The sequence below is a fragment of the Oryzias latipes genome, chromosome 7 (genome assembly GCF_053564925.1).
Source record: "Oryzias latipes strain Hd-rR chromosome 7, Olatipes_Hd-rR_3.1".
Taxonomy (NCBI): domain Eukaryota; kingdom Metazoa; phylum Chordata; class Actinopteri; order Beloniformes; family Adrianichthyidae; genus Oryzias; species Oryzias latipes.
The window spans coordinates 36,826,012-36,846,793 of NC_136243.1; the positions used below are offsets into that span (position 1 = coordinate 36,826,012).

General features: G+C 43.6%; 1 protein-coding gene across 3 annotated transcripts in view; it reads right to left on the minus strand.

The window, feature by feature from the left end:
• Nucleotides 1–20,782, minus strand: part of clcnk (chloride channel K) — a 58,505-nt gene that overhangs the window by 5,492 nt on the left and 32,231 nt on the right. For all 3 annotated transcript variants that reach the window (XM_078949764.1, XM_023956262.2, XM_023956261.2), the window contains 10 exons: nucleotides 19,262–19,346; nucleotides 18,731–18,829; nucleotides 18,485–18,569; nucleotides 12,586–12,738; nucleotides 11,773–11,842; nucleotides 11,569–11,679; nucleotides 9,788–10,004; nucleotides 5,065–5,198; nucleotides 4,674–4,744; nucleotides 3,845–3,925 (listed from right to left, as the gene is read on the minus strand). In XM_078949764.1, the coding sequence (XP_078805890.1) occupies nucleotides 3,845–3,925; nucleotides 4,674–4,744; nucleotides 5,065–5,198; nucleotides 9,788–10,004; nucleotides 11,569–11,679; nucleotides 11,773–11,842; nucleotides 12,586–12,738; nucleotides 18,485–18,569; nucleotides 18,731–18,829; nucleotides 19,262–19,346 (1,106 nt within the window). The remainder of the gene's footprint in view (nucleotides 1–3,844; nucleotides 3,926–4,673; nucleotides 4,745–5,064; nucleotides 5,199–9,787; nucleotides 10,005–11,568; nucleotides 11,680–11,772; nucleotides 11,843–12,585; nucleotides 12,739–18,484; nucleotides 18,570–18,730; nucleotides 18,830–19,261; nucleotides 19,347–20,782) is intronic.

Here is a 20,782-nt window from a genome sequence, read left to right on the forward strand (position 1 = left end):
AGAAAAGAGGGCGGTGTGACAGGCGGGAGTCAGGAGAGGGCAGATGAACTCAATATTTTCTTCAACCGGTTCAGCTCCCCCCAGGCTACTCCACATGTTGCCTGCTCCCCGGTTCTGCAGTGCCCCACCGATCTCCCCAACCATCTTGCTTCTGCTCCCCCTCCTGCTGCCCTCCCCTTGCCCCCATCTCAGTCACCAGCTCCCGATGATCACCCCTTTTCCATCACTGCGGATCAAGTGAGCAGGGAACTGAGACGACTCCACCCCAGGAAGGCAGCTGGCCCAGACCGTGTGAGTCCACGGCTCCTTAAGGCCTGTGCTGCAGAACTGGGAGAACCCCTACAGCAGGTTTATAATCTGAGCCTGCAGCTGGGGAGGGTCCCATCACTGTGGAAAACATCATGCATCGTTCCTGTGCCCAAGAAGAGTCGCCCCAGTGAGCTGAATGACTACAGGCCGGTCGCCCTTACATCTCATGTCATGAAGACGCTGGAGCGGCTGGTCTTGCAGCTCCTGAGACCCCAGGTGCGGGGGGATGAGGACCCTCTCCAGTTCACCTACCAACCTAAAGTAGGAGTTGAGGACGCCGTCCTGTATCTTCTACATCGGGCCCTCTCCTACCTGGACACAGGGGGCTGTGCTGTGAGAAAGCTCTTTTTTGACTTCTCCAGCGCTTTTAATACAATCCAGCCCCTCCTTCTCCAGCAGAAGTTCCTCTCCCTTGGTGTGAACTTCCACCTGGTGTCATGGATAACGAACTATCTGACCAACAGGCCACAATTTGTCAAAATGGGGAGTTGCAGTTCCTCCATGCTGACTGGCAGCACGGGGGCTCCACAGGGCACAGTCCTATCACCTCTCCTCTTTACCCTCTACACCACCGACTTCCACTATAACTCTGATGCTTGCCACCTTCAGAAGTTCTCGGATGACACAGCAATTGTGGCATGTATCAAAGAGGATGAGGAGGGGGAGTACAGACAGCTGGTGGAGGACTTTGTGCACTGGAGCCAACGAAACTGCCTCCACCTGAACACATCCAAGACAAAGGAGAAGGTGCTGGACTTCCGACGAACACCTGCTGAGGTTCGGCCCATCCTCATTGGTGGAGCAGAGGTGGAGGTAGTGGATAACTCCAAATATCTTGGAGTCCTCCTGGACAAAAAGCTGAACTGGTCGGTAAACATGGACTCCATATATAGGAAGGGGCAGAGCAGGTTGTACTTTGTAAAAAGACTCGCATCTTTTAACGTCTGCTCAGATCTCCTTTTGATGTTTTATCAATCTATTGTTTTAAGTGCCCTGTCCTATGCGGTGGTGTGTTGGGGGGGTTGCGCGAACAAAAAGGACATAAAAAAACTGAATCGTCTGGTCAGGAGGGCAGGCTGTGTGGTGGGGCGGACCCTGGAGACAGTGGAGGTGGTGGCAGAGCGGAGGATGCTGTCCAAACTAGACAGCATCATGAAGAACACTGGTCACCTCCTACATGGACTCTTTAGTGACCAGAGGAGCACATTCAGCGACCGCCTTCGCTCTCTGCCATGCTCCACAGAAAGACTCAGGAAGTCCTTTGCACCGAGTGCAATTAGACTGTTCAATACTGCTGGGAGGGGAGGGGGCATGAGGAGGAGTCACTAAACGGGCATCTACTTTTTACCACTTTTATGGTTTTGCTTTTACTTCTTCTATTTTGTTTCTACTGCCGTTATATTTTTATTCCTTTTATTCTGTTTTTAGTGGGGTGACTATTTTATGAATTTATGACTATTTATTAGTCAACTACTTTAAATTTCTATTGAATGTTTGTGTATTTGAGCAGCATCGGATGGTTATGCAAGTTCCCTCGGGATTAATAAAGTACTCTATCTATCTATCTATCTATCTATCTATCTATCTATCTATCTATCTATCTATCTATCTATCTATCTATCTATCTATCTATCTATCTATCTATCTATCTATCTATCTATCTATCTATCTATCTATCTATCTATCTATCTATCTATCTATCTATCTATCTATCTATCTATTCACCTGTTGTCAGTGACACACAGATCTGAGTATCATCTGCATAGTTGTGATAAGATATGTTATTACTGCGTATTAACTGCCCTAGTGGCAGCATGTAGAGGTTGAACAGAAGGGGTCCCAGGATCGATCCCTGGGGCACACCACAATTCAAGCCCATGTAGTCTGAGACACAACTCCCAATTTCAACAAAGTATTTCCTGTCTTCCAGATAAGACTTGAGCCAACTTAGGGCAGATCCAGAGATGCCAACCCAGTCTTGGAGTGTGTGCAAAAGGATCCCATGATCAACAGTATCAAAGGCAGCGCTCAGGTCTAGCAGGATTAAGACAGAGACTTTGCCATTGTAAAGTTATCTTTGTTAAACCTTCTTCTTCATTGCACTTTGTTTCTTTCATTTCAATCTTGAATCCAAAATCAATGAACGACAAGAGACTGTCTTACTCGTTTGAATGGCTCTGTAGAGGTGCCAACGATGCCATCCATACCAACAACGGTAAAACAACCATATGGCTCCGCCGTCCATTCATTTATCGAAGAATTCACCAGCTGCACATTGCATCAAACCCAAAAACATTTCCTCTATATAAACGGAAGTTATTGACTTCAAAATAAAAGCATAAATTGTTCTTTAAAATTAAATTATGACATCGCTGGCAATAAACTATAAATGTGTCACATAAATGGCGCTTACAGCCATCATCAGTGTTCAGGCGGATGTCGTTGGTTACCTTGATAAGAGCAGTTTCTGTGCTATGATGGGGTCTAAAACCTGACTGGAAAAAATCAAATGAATTGTTTAATAAGAGAAAATCAGTGAGCTGTTGGTAGACAACTTTTTCAAGGACTTTTCCTAAAAATGGCAGATTAGAGATAGGTCTGTAATTATTCAGTACAGTGGGATCAAGACCGCTTTTCTTCAGGAGAGGTTTAATGACTGCAGTTTTTAAGGCCTCTGGAAATATTCCAGATTGAAGAGACATGTTAACTATTTGAGTAATTGATGGCAACCTATTCAGGGTGCACCCCGCCTTTAATTGACAGTTGCTGAGTAGGCTAATATGGGATTCAGCTAGTTCTGACAATGGATATACCTTTTGGCAGCTCCCATGAGAGCAGCGATGGACAAACTATGACCCGGGGGCCCATTCAACTATTAAACCTAGGACCGGGACATAAACCCTTAACTTCTGCATCACTCGGCCGTGGTGTGGAGGTAAAGCAGCTCACCTTCAAGTGGAATATTGCAGGAATGGTTCCCGTCTGGATGCCTGTGTGTCAAAGTGTCCTTGGGCAAGACACTGAACCCCACATGCATCCTGGTGGTTATAGGTTGGCGCGAGTATTCGGCATCATTGTGTGAATGGGGACTGTAAAGTGCTTTGGGCTAAGAAGGTAGTTAAGCTCTATAGAAGTGTACCCCAATTACCATTTAGCATGGTTTTTCATCAGATACATTTCCTGACACAAGAACCCACATTTACGCAGACTTGGAACAAACAAAAGCATTAAATTGTTTCACATTGTAGTTTCATTTCTTCAGGTCATTGGAATGAGATATACTCTTAAGGTGGGTTGGATGCCATTAAAAAAAAGATTCCTATGCTAAATTCAACCCCTTGACTCAATTTTATCTCCTACATCATGAATAGAAACTGGGAATGTAGCAGGACTTAAATTAAGGTTATGTCAAAGTAATATCTAGGTTGTAACCCTTAAAGTCACCCACAGAAATGTGGACGCTATTCAATAACTTTTTCTTTTATATGTAACCACAGTGGAAGACGATTTGCATTTGCCAGCTGCATTCACCTACCATGTCAACTGTGCTGGAAGGAGATAGCAGGGAAGAAACTGGTTGGATGCAGCAAACGTCATCCATTTGCTGCTGCAGATTCTGAAAACATCAGCACAAATTCGTCAACGCTGCATGTCCCATTTTAATCCCCTTGAGGTCAGTTTTATTCTTCTAAAAATCAAAAAGCTCAGTGGCCTTGTGGTAGAGTGTCTGCCCTGGGACTGAAAGGTCAAATCTATGGCCGTGTTATACCAAAGACTCTAAAATGGGACCCAGTGCCTCCCTGCTTGACACTCAGCAGTAACCCTTGTGCTATCCTAGGCACTTTAACATTGGGAGTTGGGTCATCTAGACCCACTAGACAGTGCTCTGAACCTTTTTTCTTCAATGATTTGTGATCTTCACTGGTGTCCATGGATTACATGAAATCTTTCCACCTTTATCCACCTTTGTCATGGTAGGGAGAACACCTCAATGGAAGGGGGGGGGGGGGTCATCTAAAATAGCACAAGGGATAAGGGGTTGGATTGGGGGGGGGGGGGGGTTAAACCATCAAATAGTTCCAGAGCGTGGCTGTGTCTACAGCTCACTGTCCTCCAATGTGAAGAACAAATTTCAAACATCTGCGTGAATGCTAAAGACTTATGATTTATGATTTATGTTTAAAGACTTTTTTTGATTGGGACTCTAGGTTTCTCAACAATTTAGCTTTGGTCAAATCTTCCTTTGCAAACAAAATTAGCTGTTTTGAAAAAAGAGATTTTAATGAGCTTTTTGATTTTTTTTATTTAAAAAGATGTTCTGCCTTCCAAACAGTTCTTTTCAAACAAACATCCTCTGGACTCACCTGGGTTTTACAGTGGTGTAAGAACTTCAACAGCTCTGATCGCTGAACAAACCCCACTAAAATCTGGGAATCTTCAACAGAAAAATGAATAAAAGTCCGTTTTCTGTTCACTTAAACTCCGAAGAGTGACTGTAAGGGCTGATAAACTTATTTAAATTAATACATAAAAAGATTGTATGAATCCGTTTGTCTCAACAGAACACAATTTTGCTCTAATAAACTGCTATTTTTTTTTTCTCTTCCTTATGTGGCTGTTTGTAAATCATAACATTGTTCACAGTTGTGGATTTGTTTCCATGGTTTATGTTTTTAAGCTGTTTTTGTTTTTCTGCTCTCTGTGAGGCTCAGTTTGAAAGACTGATAAATATAAATATACAGCAAGTCTGCGCACCTTCAGAGTCCACCACAGGGATTTGTAGCTGAACACTGGCAACGACAATGTGGCGAACCTCCTCTGGCCCAGCTGCTTTCTGGAGTTGCACTGAGTCCTTTTCCAAAATGTGGGCCACAGTTGTCAAGGAAATCCTGTAAAAAAAATAAACAAAAAAGGCGGTCACAGCTAACGACTTCCCATCTTTGTTCCACTAGAACACACAATGGCTTTTTCTCTCTTTTTTGGGTTTCTTTTTTTATGGCGAACATCTTGTTTTTCTAAGTATCCTGCTACAACCAAATCTGTTAAACTAATTACAACTGCCAAGACCTCTTGACATCTCTCTTACACTTTTTTACCTGATTGCACGTCCTGTGAAGTCTGTTTGTGCTTGGTTAACCCGTTCTCAGTGCCTAGGCTTCTTGTGTGCTGTACTCCACACTTGACTCCCTAGATCCTGATGCAGATCTGCGACGCTGGTTGCTTCCACATGGCCAACTGGTGCATACTTTTTCCAAGTCCCCATCTACCTGGCTGTATGCATTATTTAATTCCTAAACTGGCCTTCTGGCCTATGTTTGCTGGATTGTAAGAACATCATATCCTCTGACCACCTTGTTGACTAATAATCATTTCTCCCTAACACCTCTTTCCATCTCTAATGTGCAGGATGAGCTTGCTTGGGGAGATCCAAATAAATCTGCTGGCTTAGATGGTCTTCGTCCTGTGTTCTTAACCCTTGTGCTGTCTTAGATGACCCCACCCCTTACAGTGACGTGTTCTCCCTACCGTGACAAAGGTGGATAAAGGTGGAAAGATTTCATGTAATCCATGGACACCAGTGAAGATCACAAATCATTGAAGAAAAAAGGTTCAGAGCACTGTCTAGTGGGTCTAGATGACCCAACTCCCAATGTTAAAGTGCCTAGGATAGCACAAGGGTTAAAGGCAGATGCTAATGTCATTGCTGCTCCTGTCACAAGCCTGTTAAATAGGTCCCTACAGTGCTTTATCCCAGACTAACCACATGTTGTCCAACCACCAGACTTGCTTTCAGGCTGAGTGTGGGTGGATTAAAGCCACAATCAAAGTCCTTGATGATGTCATCACAGTCTTAGACTGCAAAAACGTCCGCATAGCGACCTGTAGTGAACTTGCAAAGGCTTTGGACTCAGTTGACCACAGGATCCTTCTACGTAGGCCTGTATTGGTCTACTCTGACTATTTTGCAAGCTACCTTTCTCGCTGTATCCAACAGGTGAATGCTGAAAATATCATGTCCAAACCACTAACCCACTTGATGTTCTTTATCACTCTGCTGCTCGCTTTGTACTCTATGCTCCTTTTCACGTTCATCACTGTGAACTCTGCAAACTAGTGGCCCTCTCTCTACGCATGACAATTCCATCATAGGCATCTTTTTATCTAAAAACAATCCTGTATGAGACTCTTTATCACTCGTCTCTCCTCCACTCAGACTAGGTCAGGATAATTTATCAAACTCCCTATTCATAAAACCTTTGCCATCTTTGGCCAAGACTCTCTTAGCTTTTCTGATGCAAATGACTGGAACACACTACTAACTACATTCAAACATTCATCATTAACATCTATCTCTTTATTCAGACAGAGACTTCTGCAGGTCATTGTTATGGCCAGCCCCCTATCAGAACCCCCCCCCCCCCCCCCCCATGCACAGTCGTGCTGGCGCCGCATGTCTGTGGTATTTGTGTTGTGAACCAGTGTAGCAATGGCTCTTTTACACTGGCTCTTTCGATTCGATTGGGGGGGGGGGGGGGGTTGTAAATTTTTAGTTATTATATAATTATTACTCGTTATTTTACTTTATTATTTTATTTCCCAACTAATGACTCATCCGTGAAAAATAATGTCCAGTATAAACTGAGGGAAGTGACTTTAACAAAAAAACAAACAAAATAGAAAAAGTAGTCCGCTCCTGCACTCGATTAATGTATTGGACCGGTGGACCGAGTGACCGTGTCTCTGAGCAGAGTAGCCGGGGCAGAGTGTTTGAGGGGAATGGAGGATGCTTTATTACGTGTGGGAGACTTCGGACTGCGATACGTCCCACAGCTCAAGGTGAACAAGCTACCGAACTCAGGAGGACCGCCTGTAATGGTGCCTCTGGCAGTCTCTCCTCCCCCTTCCCTCTCTGCTCTGCTTCCTGACTCGAACAAGCTGTGAACACTCACCTCATCAACCTCTAGCCCTACTTAAGGAAATCCAGTTCCAGCAATCATCGCCCCTGATGGTGCTTAGTCTGGTCACTAGAGCTTATTCTTTGCTCTTGTGTTTTTGGTCTTCGCTAACTTTGTCTTACGCCTCGCCTACAGGACTTCAAACCAAGAGTGTTCACCTGAGTCACACATCTCCAAGAGCAGCCTTATCCTAAATGAAAGTCCTGGTTACCCCAACCTACGCCAAGACGTCCAGTCACAACAAGAGTCCTTTCCAGGACAAGACCTCCAGCCACGCCATGACTCCAAGCCACGCCAAAAGTAAAACTCAATTACTTATCATCTTACTCACCTGTGTTTTCCTTCCGGGTTCCAGCTTGTGGAGGATTTCTCCTACAATGTCAATTAATCTTCCAGCAAGCACCCAGGTATTATCACACTGATCACAGTAAAACCCCACTAATCATTAAGTCTCTCAGAAACAGAGCCATGCAATTGGCCCAAGCGTTCATAGCGGCCAATCCCATTTCACACCTGCCCTTCGACCGGTTCATCTGAGAATTTTGACTGGTCTTCGACCAACCAGGAATTAACCACCCGACGATTGCGAAGGCTCAAGCAACCCAATCGATCGGTCTGTGATCATGTGATCGACTTTTGGAAATTAGCAGTGGAAGCAGGTTGGCCTGACCAAATTTTAAGAGATATTTTTTTTTACCAATCTCTTAATAAATCTAGACCACTTTTGCCCTCAACCTGAAGCCCCCAAGTTTGAAAATCTTGTCTCAGCAGCCCTTTGCTCCAATATTTGCCTCAGGGAGCGTCAAGGAGAACGAAACCATCAAGCCCGTAAGATACCTCCTAACACCACTCTTCACACCACCACCTTGAATTCACTTCCTCAATCTGTTTTTGAAGTATCCCACAAAATTACAGAAGAACCCATGCAGATCAGACACTCTAAGCTAACTGCTGAAGAGCGTCAAAAACGCAGGGAGAATTACCTAACTTCCACAAATATTTTCTTGCAAATAGATTACAATACATCTTAAAATGGTTAAAAAATAATCTAGAAACCAACTCATGGTTAGACTTGGAACAGGCGTTATGTGGAAAGATCAACCTGTCAGATCTACCATTTGTTAGCCAAACAGTTAAAAAACAGAATTGTTTCCAAAGTATTAATATAAACACCACTCAACCGTGCAAAATGACACCCATCTGGAACAACCCGGACATCCTCATAAACAAAAAAATGATACACTTCCCAGCTTGGCAAGCAGGGGGCATAAAACAACTAGAGCACATAATTATTGATAGAAGATTCATAACTCCCCAGGAACTTCAAGACAAACATGGAATAAATAACTTCTTGGAATATCAGCAACTTAAATCTATTATTACTAAACAGTTTAAATATAAAGACAACGATTTAAAGCTACCAGAAGCAGTTACCTCTCTGATTAATTTTTCTCCAAAATATACAAACTTTTATGTAATTTAGATAATAATATCTCACTTCCGATAATAAAATGGGATGCAGATTTGAGCATCAGCACAGATGAAAGCTTCTGGTCAGAACTCTGTCTAAACACCTTTAAACTGACAAAAAGTCCAAATCTGCAGCTAATCCATCTCAAAACTCTTCACAGAATTTACTACACTGGACAGAGGATGTTCAAGATGGGTCTCAGTAACTCAGACATTTGCGAGCACTGTGACAGTAATCTACCCGACAGCTACATGCACGCACTGTGGTTCTGCACTCCCGTCCAGGCTCTCTGGCAGCAGGTATGTGCCGATCTATCAGTCTGGCTTAAGGTTTCAATCACAGCTTCACCGTCACTTTGTGTGCTTGGTGACATGAGTGCCATCGATATAGAAGGAGGATTAGGCTCTATCATTTTCATAACTCTTTGTATTGCTAAAAAAACTATTTTAATAAATTGGAAAAACAAGAAAAATATAAACATAAGTCAACACAGAAATCTGCTGTTTGATCATATCAGCTTGGAAAAAATGTCAGCCCAAAGTTCAAGTAACTTTGAAAGAATTCAGTCTCTCTGGTCTCCCATAGCTAACTCCATGACTTAGGGGGTGGGGGGCCTGGTCGTCGCTGTTCCTTGCCTTGCTGCCGTGGTCAGGGGTGGGGGTCGGGGCCTAACCCTACACCCTGGCTATCCGAAGATTCATAATCCCTGTCCAACAGGCCTTCAGCTCTCATCTGTTTGCTCAGTTGCTGGACAGGACAAATGAGAAAAGAAAGGAAGATATACAGTATTTTTTTTTAGACCAGAGTTTCTGTGAGTTTATTCACACATGCACACTTTGTCCTGCAGCACTGAACCCAAACTTTGGTCTGTTTACCCCAAAATCTAGTAAACTAGTTATGAAAACATCCTCAATTCAAAGTGTTCAATTAAACCTATGGCATGTTTTGTTGGTGATCGATCGATGGATTGATTCATTGATTGATACAGTGTACCAATGGCATTCATCTTTTGTAATTTAATGTCTTTTTGAAAATATGTTGTCTTTCTTACTGAGGATAAGCCTTCACCAGAGACGGCAGGTGCGGCAATTTCTTGTTGATAGAGATGGCATCATAAAAAGACGGGCGATTTCCGGAGCGAGCCAGCCCATTGGCTAGTAAAGTGGCGAGAAGAATGGGTACAGCATGACTGAACTGACCAGTCAACTCGACAGCCAAAAGAGCTGGGGACAGTGTGTGTGTTACAGCACCAGAAAGGGCAGCTGCACCTGCAGAGAAAACAAGAAGGAACAAATATTTTACATTTAAATGTAAAATAATTATTATATCTTTTAAACCTAGAATTTATCAGCCAGTGAGATCTAAACATTCCTTCCTGCCACAGATTCGGGGGCGCCCTTTACATCGATTGCATTTGAAGGATCTGTGGGTATTGCATCAGTCAAATTTGTCCAACACAAAGGCCCTTTAGCTCCGATATGTTTGCTCAGCTGCTGGATAAAAAAATGTGTGGGTACATCTGGGGCCATCAAAAATAATTACTGTCAGTTGAGGCCTTGAGCTTGATGTATTCTTGCATCTTGGATGTTTCATCCTGGATTGTGGCTTCAACATATTTTCATTTCATGTTTCCTTATGTAACCTAAAGTTCTTTTCCTTCATAATTTGTGTATGACATTTTTCTTTGTAATGTTTATAGAGAGACTGTGCCAAAACCTACTTTGTAAAAAGATCTGTGGCTATTAGAATGAAGCGGTTGCTCCAAAAGGAGCGAACCGTGTCTCTGATCAGTGCAGTTGGAGTCTCGTAACTTCGTATTCACAGGCAGGGAAGGTGCTTTGTTACAGTGTGCAGTCCGGAGAAGGGTTGGGACCGCAGTCTGTCCAGCTGGTCTGCATGAGCGAGCTGTCAGACTCAGGAGAAACGTGTCTCCTGGGAGATTTGTACCTCCAAGCGCACAAGCAGCTTTGGGACGGTGTGTGCGCTATAGCGGAGGCGGCTTTTGAATGAACAGTCTTGAGAAACTGTGCAAACAATCGTGAATTTTAACTATCATAACAATAATAAAAGCGGGTTTAGAAGATCATCTCGCTCTATGTCGGAGCTTTGTTTGTTAACAACCAAACTCATAACTTCTTCTTTTACAGCTGTACTGTAATTTTTTTTTAAACGGTTGTACTGTGATTTGTGCGGACTAATCACTATCTGACACATCATCGGACCAGCGTCCAGCCAACCAAATAGTGTGACGTCATCATTAGTCGCAGGCCCCCGAACACTTATTGCAGGTCGAACAGTTTTGGGACCTACACCGGTAGTTGGATGGTACTTCATCCTTTGAGGGATCCTCCTGGATCAAGATTGTTTGCCCTTCCGTCCCATCTCTTAGCAGCTGGTTCATTTGTGCTGCCAGGCGCTCATGGAGTGCTAAGTTTCTTTAGCCAGTAGGCATGAATCATGTCTAGTTTTTATCAGCAAATTTGATCAGCAAAGTTAAGCCATATCTTCCTCCTAATGCTCTGGAACATGTGATTCATGCTGTGTTCCCGCTGCTGTCCAGTTCTTCAGACCTGGGACTCTTTCTTGGATGTCTGCCACTGTGATCGTTACTGGATTTTGTTCAGGGAGGTTGCTATGTTCTTTTGTCAGAGAGACCTGCTCAAATGTAAAGGTTAATAAACACTGAATGGTATTCAAAACAAATTGGTGTGATAAAAATTCTGTCCAGTCTGCTTATTGCAAAACCCAGAAAACACTGAAAATAAAGAAAGACAATTTAATCCCTTCACACTGATAAGTTCCATTTAGTACTTGAGATATGTGATATTTTACCAGCAAGTGCATAGACTCCAGGATACACAGAATCCCAATGATGGCCAAAAACTACTCCAGTGGAGAAGACATGAGCCACTCCTTCCCCAAGCAGCCGACCACCAGCTGCACCTGGAGCAGAAACACCAAATTCATAAAGAAGGAACCAAATATGTTGTTTTGTTTTGTTGTTCCCTTTTGAACTAAAGACATGATGTTCCTCACCAAGGACAAACATGGGCATGAAGTATCCAGCTGGCAGAGGCAGAGTGCAGGCAAGGACCAACATCCAAATCTCAACAGAAACAGACACACAGTCAGGGGTGTACATTTGCTGACAGCTGTAATAGAATTGCTATTAGTCTGATCAGAGAAGTGCTGCCATCAAGATTCAACCATTTTAATATTTAAATGGCACCACAGGTCAAAGCGACCAACTCAGTGGCCTTGGGGTCTAAAAAAATGCAAATGAAAATAAACAGTCTTTTTCTTTTAACCAAGAATAACTCTCCTTTCAGGGTTTTTTCTTTTATGCCTTTTCTGCTGCTTTGTACACACGACTGATATTGGTCCAGATAGATGCCAGGTTATTCACTCGCAAAAGATTTTCCTGATTGGACATAAAACCTGCTCCTACCAGCAGCAGAACACCTGCTGAGGTGCTTTGTCTGCCTTCTGTTTGTTATTCAAGTTATGAGTCATTGTAACTGAGAAAGCCAACATCCCTCCACTTCTTAACCCGCTGAATCCATTTCAAGGTCATAGGGTCACCAGAGCCTGTCCCAGATACCTTTGGGCAAAGGCGGGGTAAACCCTGAATAAGTCACCTGTCTATTAAAGGACACCCCAAAAACACACACTTACACACCCACATCTAGTAATAATTTAGAGAAATAATGAAGTCAAGAGTGCCCGGAGAAAACCCACACATGCAAGGGGAAAACATGCCAGACGAAAACACTGACCACTGCTTCTGCATACAGGCCTAGAAAAGCCAACAAAATACAATTCAAGAAGACATAATTGTGTTATTGGTACCTTCATGAGCAGAAAGAATGCCAAAGACAAGAGAAGCGGCATTTCTGAGGTGTTCCACTTTAGTGACAACTCCTGATGGACTGATGCATTGTGGGATAAAGAGCTCCACTGTCTGCAATCCAACAACGAGGTGAGGAGCTCTTTCGTGGTGTACTGATGAACAAATGAGTGACATTTGCGTTACATAACGGTGCATCCACATTTTGATAAAACAAATGTTGCTAAAGTCCCACTCCGATCATCTTCTTGTTTATTTTCAAAGTGTTCCTAGTGGTATTTTAATTATGGTAATGCCATTTTTAGCCAAAATCCAAAAACCTGTGTTGTTTTTTAGGACTTAGTTTCTGCAGAGTGGCAGGAGTTCATCAGAAATTCACCTCTGAATTGTGGGTGGGACTGTTGGCGCGAAGTAAGCCTGTGCTGATTTACCATCATGCCTGTGTTTACAATCTGTCTCACAAGCTTACATCCCCTCATACCTTCATGTTACCATTAGTGGTGCAACAAAAACAGATGCAAGATCAGAGCTATCCAGCCAATCAGTTTTGATCAAGTTTCCAGTTCAGACGAGGAAAACAAAGACCTTCATGAATCTTTTTGTCTGACAGTGGATGCATCAGAAAGGGACGGAGCAGGGATCTTGTGGCCTGCAGTTCTACGCCACATCTAAAAGGACATTTTGTCCATCTGCTCCCGACTCACCACAATTTGTATAAAGAAATACTCAGAAAAGCAGTTTCAATCTTTTCTTTATAAATGTCCTCCATCATCAGAAAGATGCCACAAGAACATGTTCAATTTTGATTTGAACAAATCTTATAGATCAGACTTGACAGATCTGCTCCGCTCAAGCACACCGCTATCAGCTTTGGCCTGCTCACTCACAGACAAGGGACAATTAATCAATCAACTCCTCACCAAGCACAAACAGGATTTCCTCTGTTTAATCAAAACCTGGCAACTGCCTAACGCCTTTTCACACCTTAACAACTCAACTCCTGATGGATTTGTTTATGTTTAGAAATCTTGCGGCTCCCGCAGGGGAGGTTTCCGGTAATCCCCCGCAAGAAGTGGAAAGTCACACTTGTCTCAGTGCCCCTGGTTTCTCTGTTGGACTGCACTGTGCTACAAATATCTAGATCCATTCCCACCATCATTGCATTGGTATACCTCCCTCCAAAACCAAACTCTGACCTAATTACTCAGGTCAGCTCCACTCACTCAGCTCCACTGCCATCCAGTTCAAACAAGAATTGATTGCAAAACACCTTTAAGTCCATCCACAACCTCTCCCCTCCTGTTCTTTCTGCTCTCATCAAAGTCCTTACACCTTCCAGCTCCCTGAAATCTTCATCCTCCCTTTACCTGACTATTTCTTTAACCTGCATCAGCACCATGGGGGGCAGGGCTTTCAGCTGCTCTGCCCCCAAACTCTGGAACTCCCTTTCACTGGATTTAGAAAAAACTCTGACACCATGTCCCTATTCAAATCTAAACTCCAAACCCATCTGTTCAGAAAATCATGTTTAACACCTTTGCACCATTTCTTTCTCTCCCAGCTGTTTTAATTGTGCTTTACTCATTTTATTTGTACAGTGGCCTTGAGATTCCTAAAAGGTGCTTTTAAAATAAAATGTATTATTATTCTTATTATTATTAGCAAACACACCAAAAACACAATTTCTTTAATCGGAGTGGGTCTTTAATATCAAGAAGGACACTTTATTTCTTGTACATACTTCACTGATTGAATCCATACTACATACAATATATCCTTCTGGTCTCACTCTCTTACACTCAAACACAAAATAATGCTCACTAAAACAACCAATCAGGCTAGCATAACCATCCAAACACCTCAGACCCCATCGGTGGAATGCAGAAGCAATCAATGTTTAGGCAAGCCAACCCTTCTCATCAAAGACACCACTCATCCTCTTTATCATTCCTTCTATTTGCTGCCATCAGGCAAACAATATAGAATCTTAATGGCGAACAAAAACATATACTAAAAGGCCCTCATCCCACTTGCAATTTCTGCGTTAAATTACTCTTGGCAGCACTTGTATTATTTTCATCTTAGTAGTTGATGTCGCTTTAATTTGATTATTTTATTTATTTATCGTGTTTTGAACCAATGAATCTTTTTCCCCCCGTACTGTTAAAGATAAAATTCTGTTCATTAAATAAACAATAATGGAACAAACATGATTTATCTATCAGTTGGTTGTTTTTAAACAAATCGAATTTACTTACACCATTCAAAATGAAATAAATCCATCAACCCTACACCTTGGGTCTTGTCTGGTGTGGTAGATCTACCCCTGGGTCTTGTCTGGTGTGGTAGATCTGAGCCTCTATTGCTCTGGTGCTCAGGGATTGTTCCTGAGCTGCCAGGATGAGCGCTTCAGTGCTGTCCTGTAGGCCAGCCCTTTCTAGCCATTGGTAGGACTTCTTGATATCAGCCACTTCAGTTATGGTCCGGTGGTACAACCCATGCAGGGGTTTGTCCTCCCGTGAGGATCTGTCCTCCAGCACTGTATCCTCTGCTCTCCATTGCCTGAGACATTCACTGAGCACACTGTCAGTTGGGGCCTTGAGCTTGATGTATTCATGGATCTTGGATGTTTCATCCTGGATAGTGGCTTCTACGCTCACTAGTCCTCGGCCTCCTTCCTTGCGGCTAGCATACAGTCTCAGGGTGCTGGATTTGGGATGGAATCCTCCATGCATGGTGAGGAGCTTTCGTGTTTTAACATCCGTGGTCTGTATCTCTTCCTTTGACCATCTTATTATTCCTGCAGGGTATCTGATAACTGGCAGTACGTAGCTGTTTATAGCCCCGGTCTTGTTCTTGCCATTGAGCTGGCTTCTCAGGACTTGCCTTACTCGTTGGAGGTATTTAGCTGTTGCAGCTTTCCTTGTTGCCTGCTCCAGGTTGCCATTTGCCTGTGGAATTCCAAGGTACTTGTAACTGTCCTCAATGTCTGCTATTGTTCCTTCTGGGAGTGAGACCCCTCCTGTGTGGACTACCTTGCCTCTCTTTCTCACCATCCGGCTGGATTTTTCGAGCCCGAATGACATCCCAATGTCAGTACTGTAGATCCTGGTGGTGTGGATCAGGGAGTCAATGTCACGCTCGCTCTTAGCATATAGCTTGATGTCATCCATGTGGAGGAGGTGACTGATGGTGGCCCCATTTCTGAGTAGGTATCCATAGCCAGTCTTGTTGAATATTTGGCTGAGGGGTTCAGACCTCTGCAGAACAGCAGTGGGGACAGAGCATCACCTTGGTATATCCCACATTTGATGGACACTTGTGCAAGTGGCTTCCCATTGGCTTCAAGGGTGGTTTTCCACAGCTTCATTGAGTTTCCTATGAAGGCTCTTAAAACCCTGTTGATGTTGTACAGCTCCAAGCATTCAGTGATCCATGTGTGTGGCATTGAGTCATAGGCCTTCTTGTAATCAATCCAGGCTGTGCACAGGTTGGTGTGTCGTCTTGCAGTCTTGAGCAACTGTTCTGTCAACCAGGAGTTGGTGTTTGGCTCCTCTGGAGTCTATACCAACGCCTTTCTGTGTGTTACTCATGAATTGATCCATGTGCCTATTTATCTTGGTTGCAATGATGCCTGACATGAGCTTCCATGTTGTGGAGAGACAGGTTATTGGCCGGTAGTTGGATGGGACTGCACCCTGTGAGGGGTGGCCATTCGGGGTGAGTCCCATCTCTTAGCAGCTGGTTCATTTGTGCTGCCAGGCGCTCGTGGAGTGCGGTAAGCTTCTTTAGCCAGTAGGCATGTATCATGTCAGGGCCCGGTGCTGTCCAGTTCTTCATACCTGACACTCTTTCTTGGATGTCAGCCACTGTGATGGTTACTGGATTCTGTTCAGGGAGGTTCCTATGTTCTTTTCTCAGAGAGACCAGCCACTGGGCATTGCTGTTATGTGCTGTGTCTTTCTCCCATATGTCCCATACTGTTCAGTTTCCAGCCTTGGTGGGTCTGCTCGGCTGTTTTGACCCTGCCACTGAGTGTACACTTCTGCAGGTTGAGTTGCGAAGAGCCTGTTTATCCGTCTGGCTTAATTGTCTCTTGTGTACCTCTTTAGGCGGCTGCTCAAGGCTAGGAGCCTTTGTTTGGCAGTTTCCAGTGCTTCAGGTATGGGCATCTGGCTGTATTTCTTAGGTACTTGCTGTCTCATTGTACCTCTTTGAGCCTCTGTCAGCTTACTCACATCCTTCCTAATTGACTTGATTTTGGCCTCTAACCGTTGCTTCCATGGTGGGTATTGTTTTCTTCCATTGTTGCTCTTATAGCCAAGCATCTCAAGGATCACTGCTGCTGAAGTGTAAACCAGTTCATTGGTTTCTGTGATTGTTGTGGTAGAAATTGCCCTCAATGCTTAATTCGCAGTTTCCAGAAGACTTTCAGGCAGTACATCACCTAACCGTTGTAGCTTGTGTCGGGGTTGCCCAGTGGTCATTCTAGGAATGATCTTGTCTTTCAGGTCAGTTGCTGCCTCACTCAGCATATCTGTAGTTGTTGGGGCTGTGTACCCAAGCTCGGGGTGGGAGTGTGGTATAGCATCCTTTCTGACCTGCTGTTCTGGCTCTGGTGTGGTATTGTAATGTATCCCTTCAATCTCAAGTTGTGATAGGAGTTACCGTTTGTGGATGTTAGAGCATTGGGCTTTTCAGGGTCCTGGAGGGGCCTAGCCAGTCTCCAGATCTCAGCCCCATAGAGAATCTTTGCCCAGTAACAGCCCCAAAACATCCCTGCTCTAGAGATCTGCATGGAGGAATGGACCAAAATACCTGTAACAGTTTGTGAAAACCTTGTGAAGAAAATGTTTGACTGTTGTCATTACCAACAAAGGGTATATAACAAAGTATTGCGTTGAACTTTTGCTACTGACTAAATACTTATTTTCCACCATAATTTGCAAATAAATTCTTAAAAAATCAGACATTGTGATTTTCTGGGATTCTTTTAGTCATTTTGTCTCATAGTTGAGGTTTACCTAAGATGGAAATTACAGGCCTCTCATCTTTTTAAGTGAGAGAACTTGCACGATTGGTGGCTGACTGAATACTTTTTTGCCCCACTGAGTAAATACTATGACTCTGTTGTTGGACTAGACTTGAGACTGGTAGGTCTTGACTTGGGACTTGCCTGCTCTTGACTTGGGGATTGACTTGGACTTGAGGACAAGGACTTGAAACTTACTTGTGACTTGCAAAATAATGACTTGGTCCGACTTCTGCATTCCAGTGTCAATTCTAGTAAATATTTGCATACAAGTCATGTCAGGTGAGTGTCTGTGTTCTACAGCACACAATGATGTTATAGATTGTAGAACGTAAGAGAGAAAAAGGAAGGGTAGCATCCAGTTTCACCCACACCAAGCCCCTGCTGAAGGCAAAGGAGCAGTGGCAGTCAGGGTCCCCAGGATACCCACGCAGAGAAGCATGTCCATGACAGACCCCAAACCAGAGGAAGAAAGGCCATTGCACAAGGCCGTGTTTCCAGTGTGAGGCCCGACCAAGCTGCATGTTTTCCATGCCCTGCTGATGCACACCTGATTCAAGTGATCATGAGGCTCTACAGAAGCTTGACAATGACAGTCATCAAAGACAGGTGTGTTTGAGCAGGATTGGATTAAAAAAATGCAGGACAGTGTTCCCCGAGGTCCAGGGTTGGGAAGCACTGCTCTAGGCAACCACCAGCCCACCCCAGTCAGTCAAGGAGAGAACAAAGTCAACCCCCCACCCAGGAAAAGTTATCACAAAATGCTAACAATGTGAAACTTTCAAAGAAAACTAAAATTTCTGCACTGAGCAAGCCTTTGAAGAAAGACTTTGTGCATAAAAGAAGCTAAAGTGGCTCCTGATTCCCACCTCTGAAGCCATGTACTGTCCAGTCGAAGGGGGGAATGTCAGGCATGCCAGGAAAAAAACGACCCCGGCAGAGTACAGACCCTTCCTGCGGAGATTTGGAAATACAGGTGTTGAAGTCAAGTTTGGGCTGTTTTGTGTGTGTGAGAGAAAACTTTTTTTAACTTGTTTTAAGATCTGAGGCCATAATATTGTTTCAAAGGAAAAAGAAAGACTCATCAATATTTGGCTTTTTGAATAAACTCTCACTCTGTCTGCATCCTAATAAACAGCGGGTTGGTTTTGGTAAATTGTAGGATCCACCGATGGCAAAAGAGATAGCAGCAGCCAACAGCTCCACAGAGCAGCCTGCTTCCACACAAGAAAGGAAAAACAGAGGCAACTGGGAATCAAATCAGCAATGGGCACAGAAATCATTAGTCTTAAGGTGAATGAAAAACAGCAAAAACTAAAAAAAACAATCAGATGAAAAATACAACGGTTCCACCTTTGAGTGTGAGTGACATTAACCCTTGTGCTATCTTAGATGACCCCCCCCCCCCCTTACATTGATGTGTTCTCCCTACCATGACAAAGGTGGATAAAGGTGGAAAGATTTCATATAATCCATGGACACCAGTGAAGATCACAAATCATTGAAGGAAAAAGGTTCATAGCACTGTCTAGTGGGTCTAGATGACCCAACTCCCAATGTTAAAGTGCCTAGGATAGCACAAGGGTTAATTAAACATCGAACTTAAGTCTTTTTGAGTCGGTGAGATGCTGCTAAAGCAAACTTACCCCAGGAAAGCAAAAAGCACAATCTCCAGTGGGTAGAAAGGCAAAGCAGAGGGGAAATTCGTTTTGAACAACGCCTGAACAGTTTCTGCGGACAAGAAGGAAATTAACGTCACCAGTTAAAATTCTCCCAGACAATGAAGAACCAAAGGGTTTCCTGCACATCATTGACTTGAGGTTTTGATAAAATTTAGATTGGGTTAGTGTCAATCAGATGTTCTTTGGATTTTCACGTAAAACTATCTTTTTGTGATATCCAGCAAAAATACTGAGGAGTGAAAGGTATTTGACAACATAGTTAAAAATTAATAATGTGTGTGAATAGGGCTGTGACGATAACCGCATCACCGCGGTGATGACTCATCACCGCACGTCACCGCACGTTTTATTTTTTTATTTTATTTTTAGTTCTGCATATGGTGCGTGATTTGAACTATAATAAAAACATTAACCACATTCCTCTTTGCTGATAATTTACTTTTTATATACGAGTCCTCTTGTCCTGTGTGTGGAAAAACCCTGCGTCCTCCAGCGCAAGGTTAGGGACAGCCCATTATACATATTATGGGGGGCTTTTTTAATGAGTGTCAGATTTTAATTAACTGCTTGCCATGTTTTAGTATTTGTAATGTTTACATATAATTTTAAATTAAATGCACAAACACAGGCATAAAAAATAGCGTAACTGAAACAGTTGGACTTAGTTAGATTTTGATAGCAAGTATGCCTACCGGTAGCTTCATTTGGTATACGCCATATAACGCTTGTGCGCTCGAGAATAATAATGGCAACGAATTTAGTGTCTTAATCCAATACTGTGTCGGATATTTGGGCACACTTTGGCTTTGAGGCAGATGACAAGGGACAGCCGGTGAATTTGGACAAGGCAATATGTCGTATATGTCGTACAGAAGTTTCCGTCTCCAGAGGAAATACGACCAATTTAAGATCCCATCTGCGAATCAACCATCCTGTGGCGTTTGTCGGACTTGGGAGAACCAGCAGCAGACCACCTACCTCAGGCCAGCAGCGACAATTGGGAGTCTCCGAGGCCTTTGCAAGAGGAGCGAAGTACCAAAGTGGCAGTAATCGGTGGCGAGCACTGACCGACAGCGTCACTCGTTACTTGGTTGAGGAAATGGTGCCATTTCGTACCGTTGAGAAGCCAGCGTTCAAAGCCATGTTACATGAATTTGACAAGTACATGTACTTCCTGACCGAAAGTACTTTTCTCAAACAGCGATCCCTGAAAAGTATCTGTCAGTGAAGGACGGCGTAATACAGGAGTTAAAATACGTCGATTATTTCTCAGTGACAGCTGATATGTGGTCAAGCGTAAACAACATGCCATACATGAGCCTGACCATACATTATCTGAGCACAAACTGGGAACTAAAATCAAAGTGCCTGGAGACTGTGTTCACGCCAGAAAGCCACACGGCTGACAAACTGGCGGAAGCCCTCAGATCCTCCTTCCAAGAGTGGTCCTTGGATGAGAGGAAACTGATCTGCATTACAACGGAC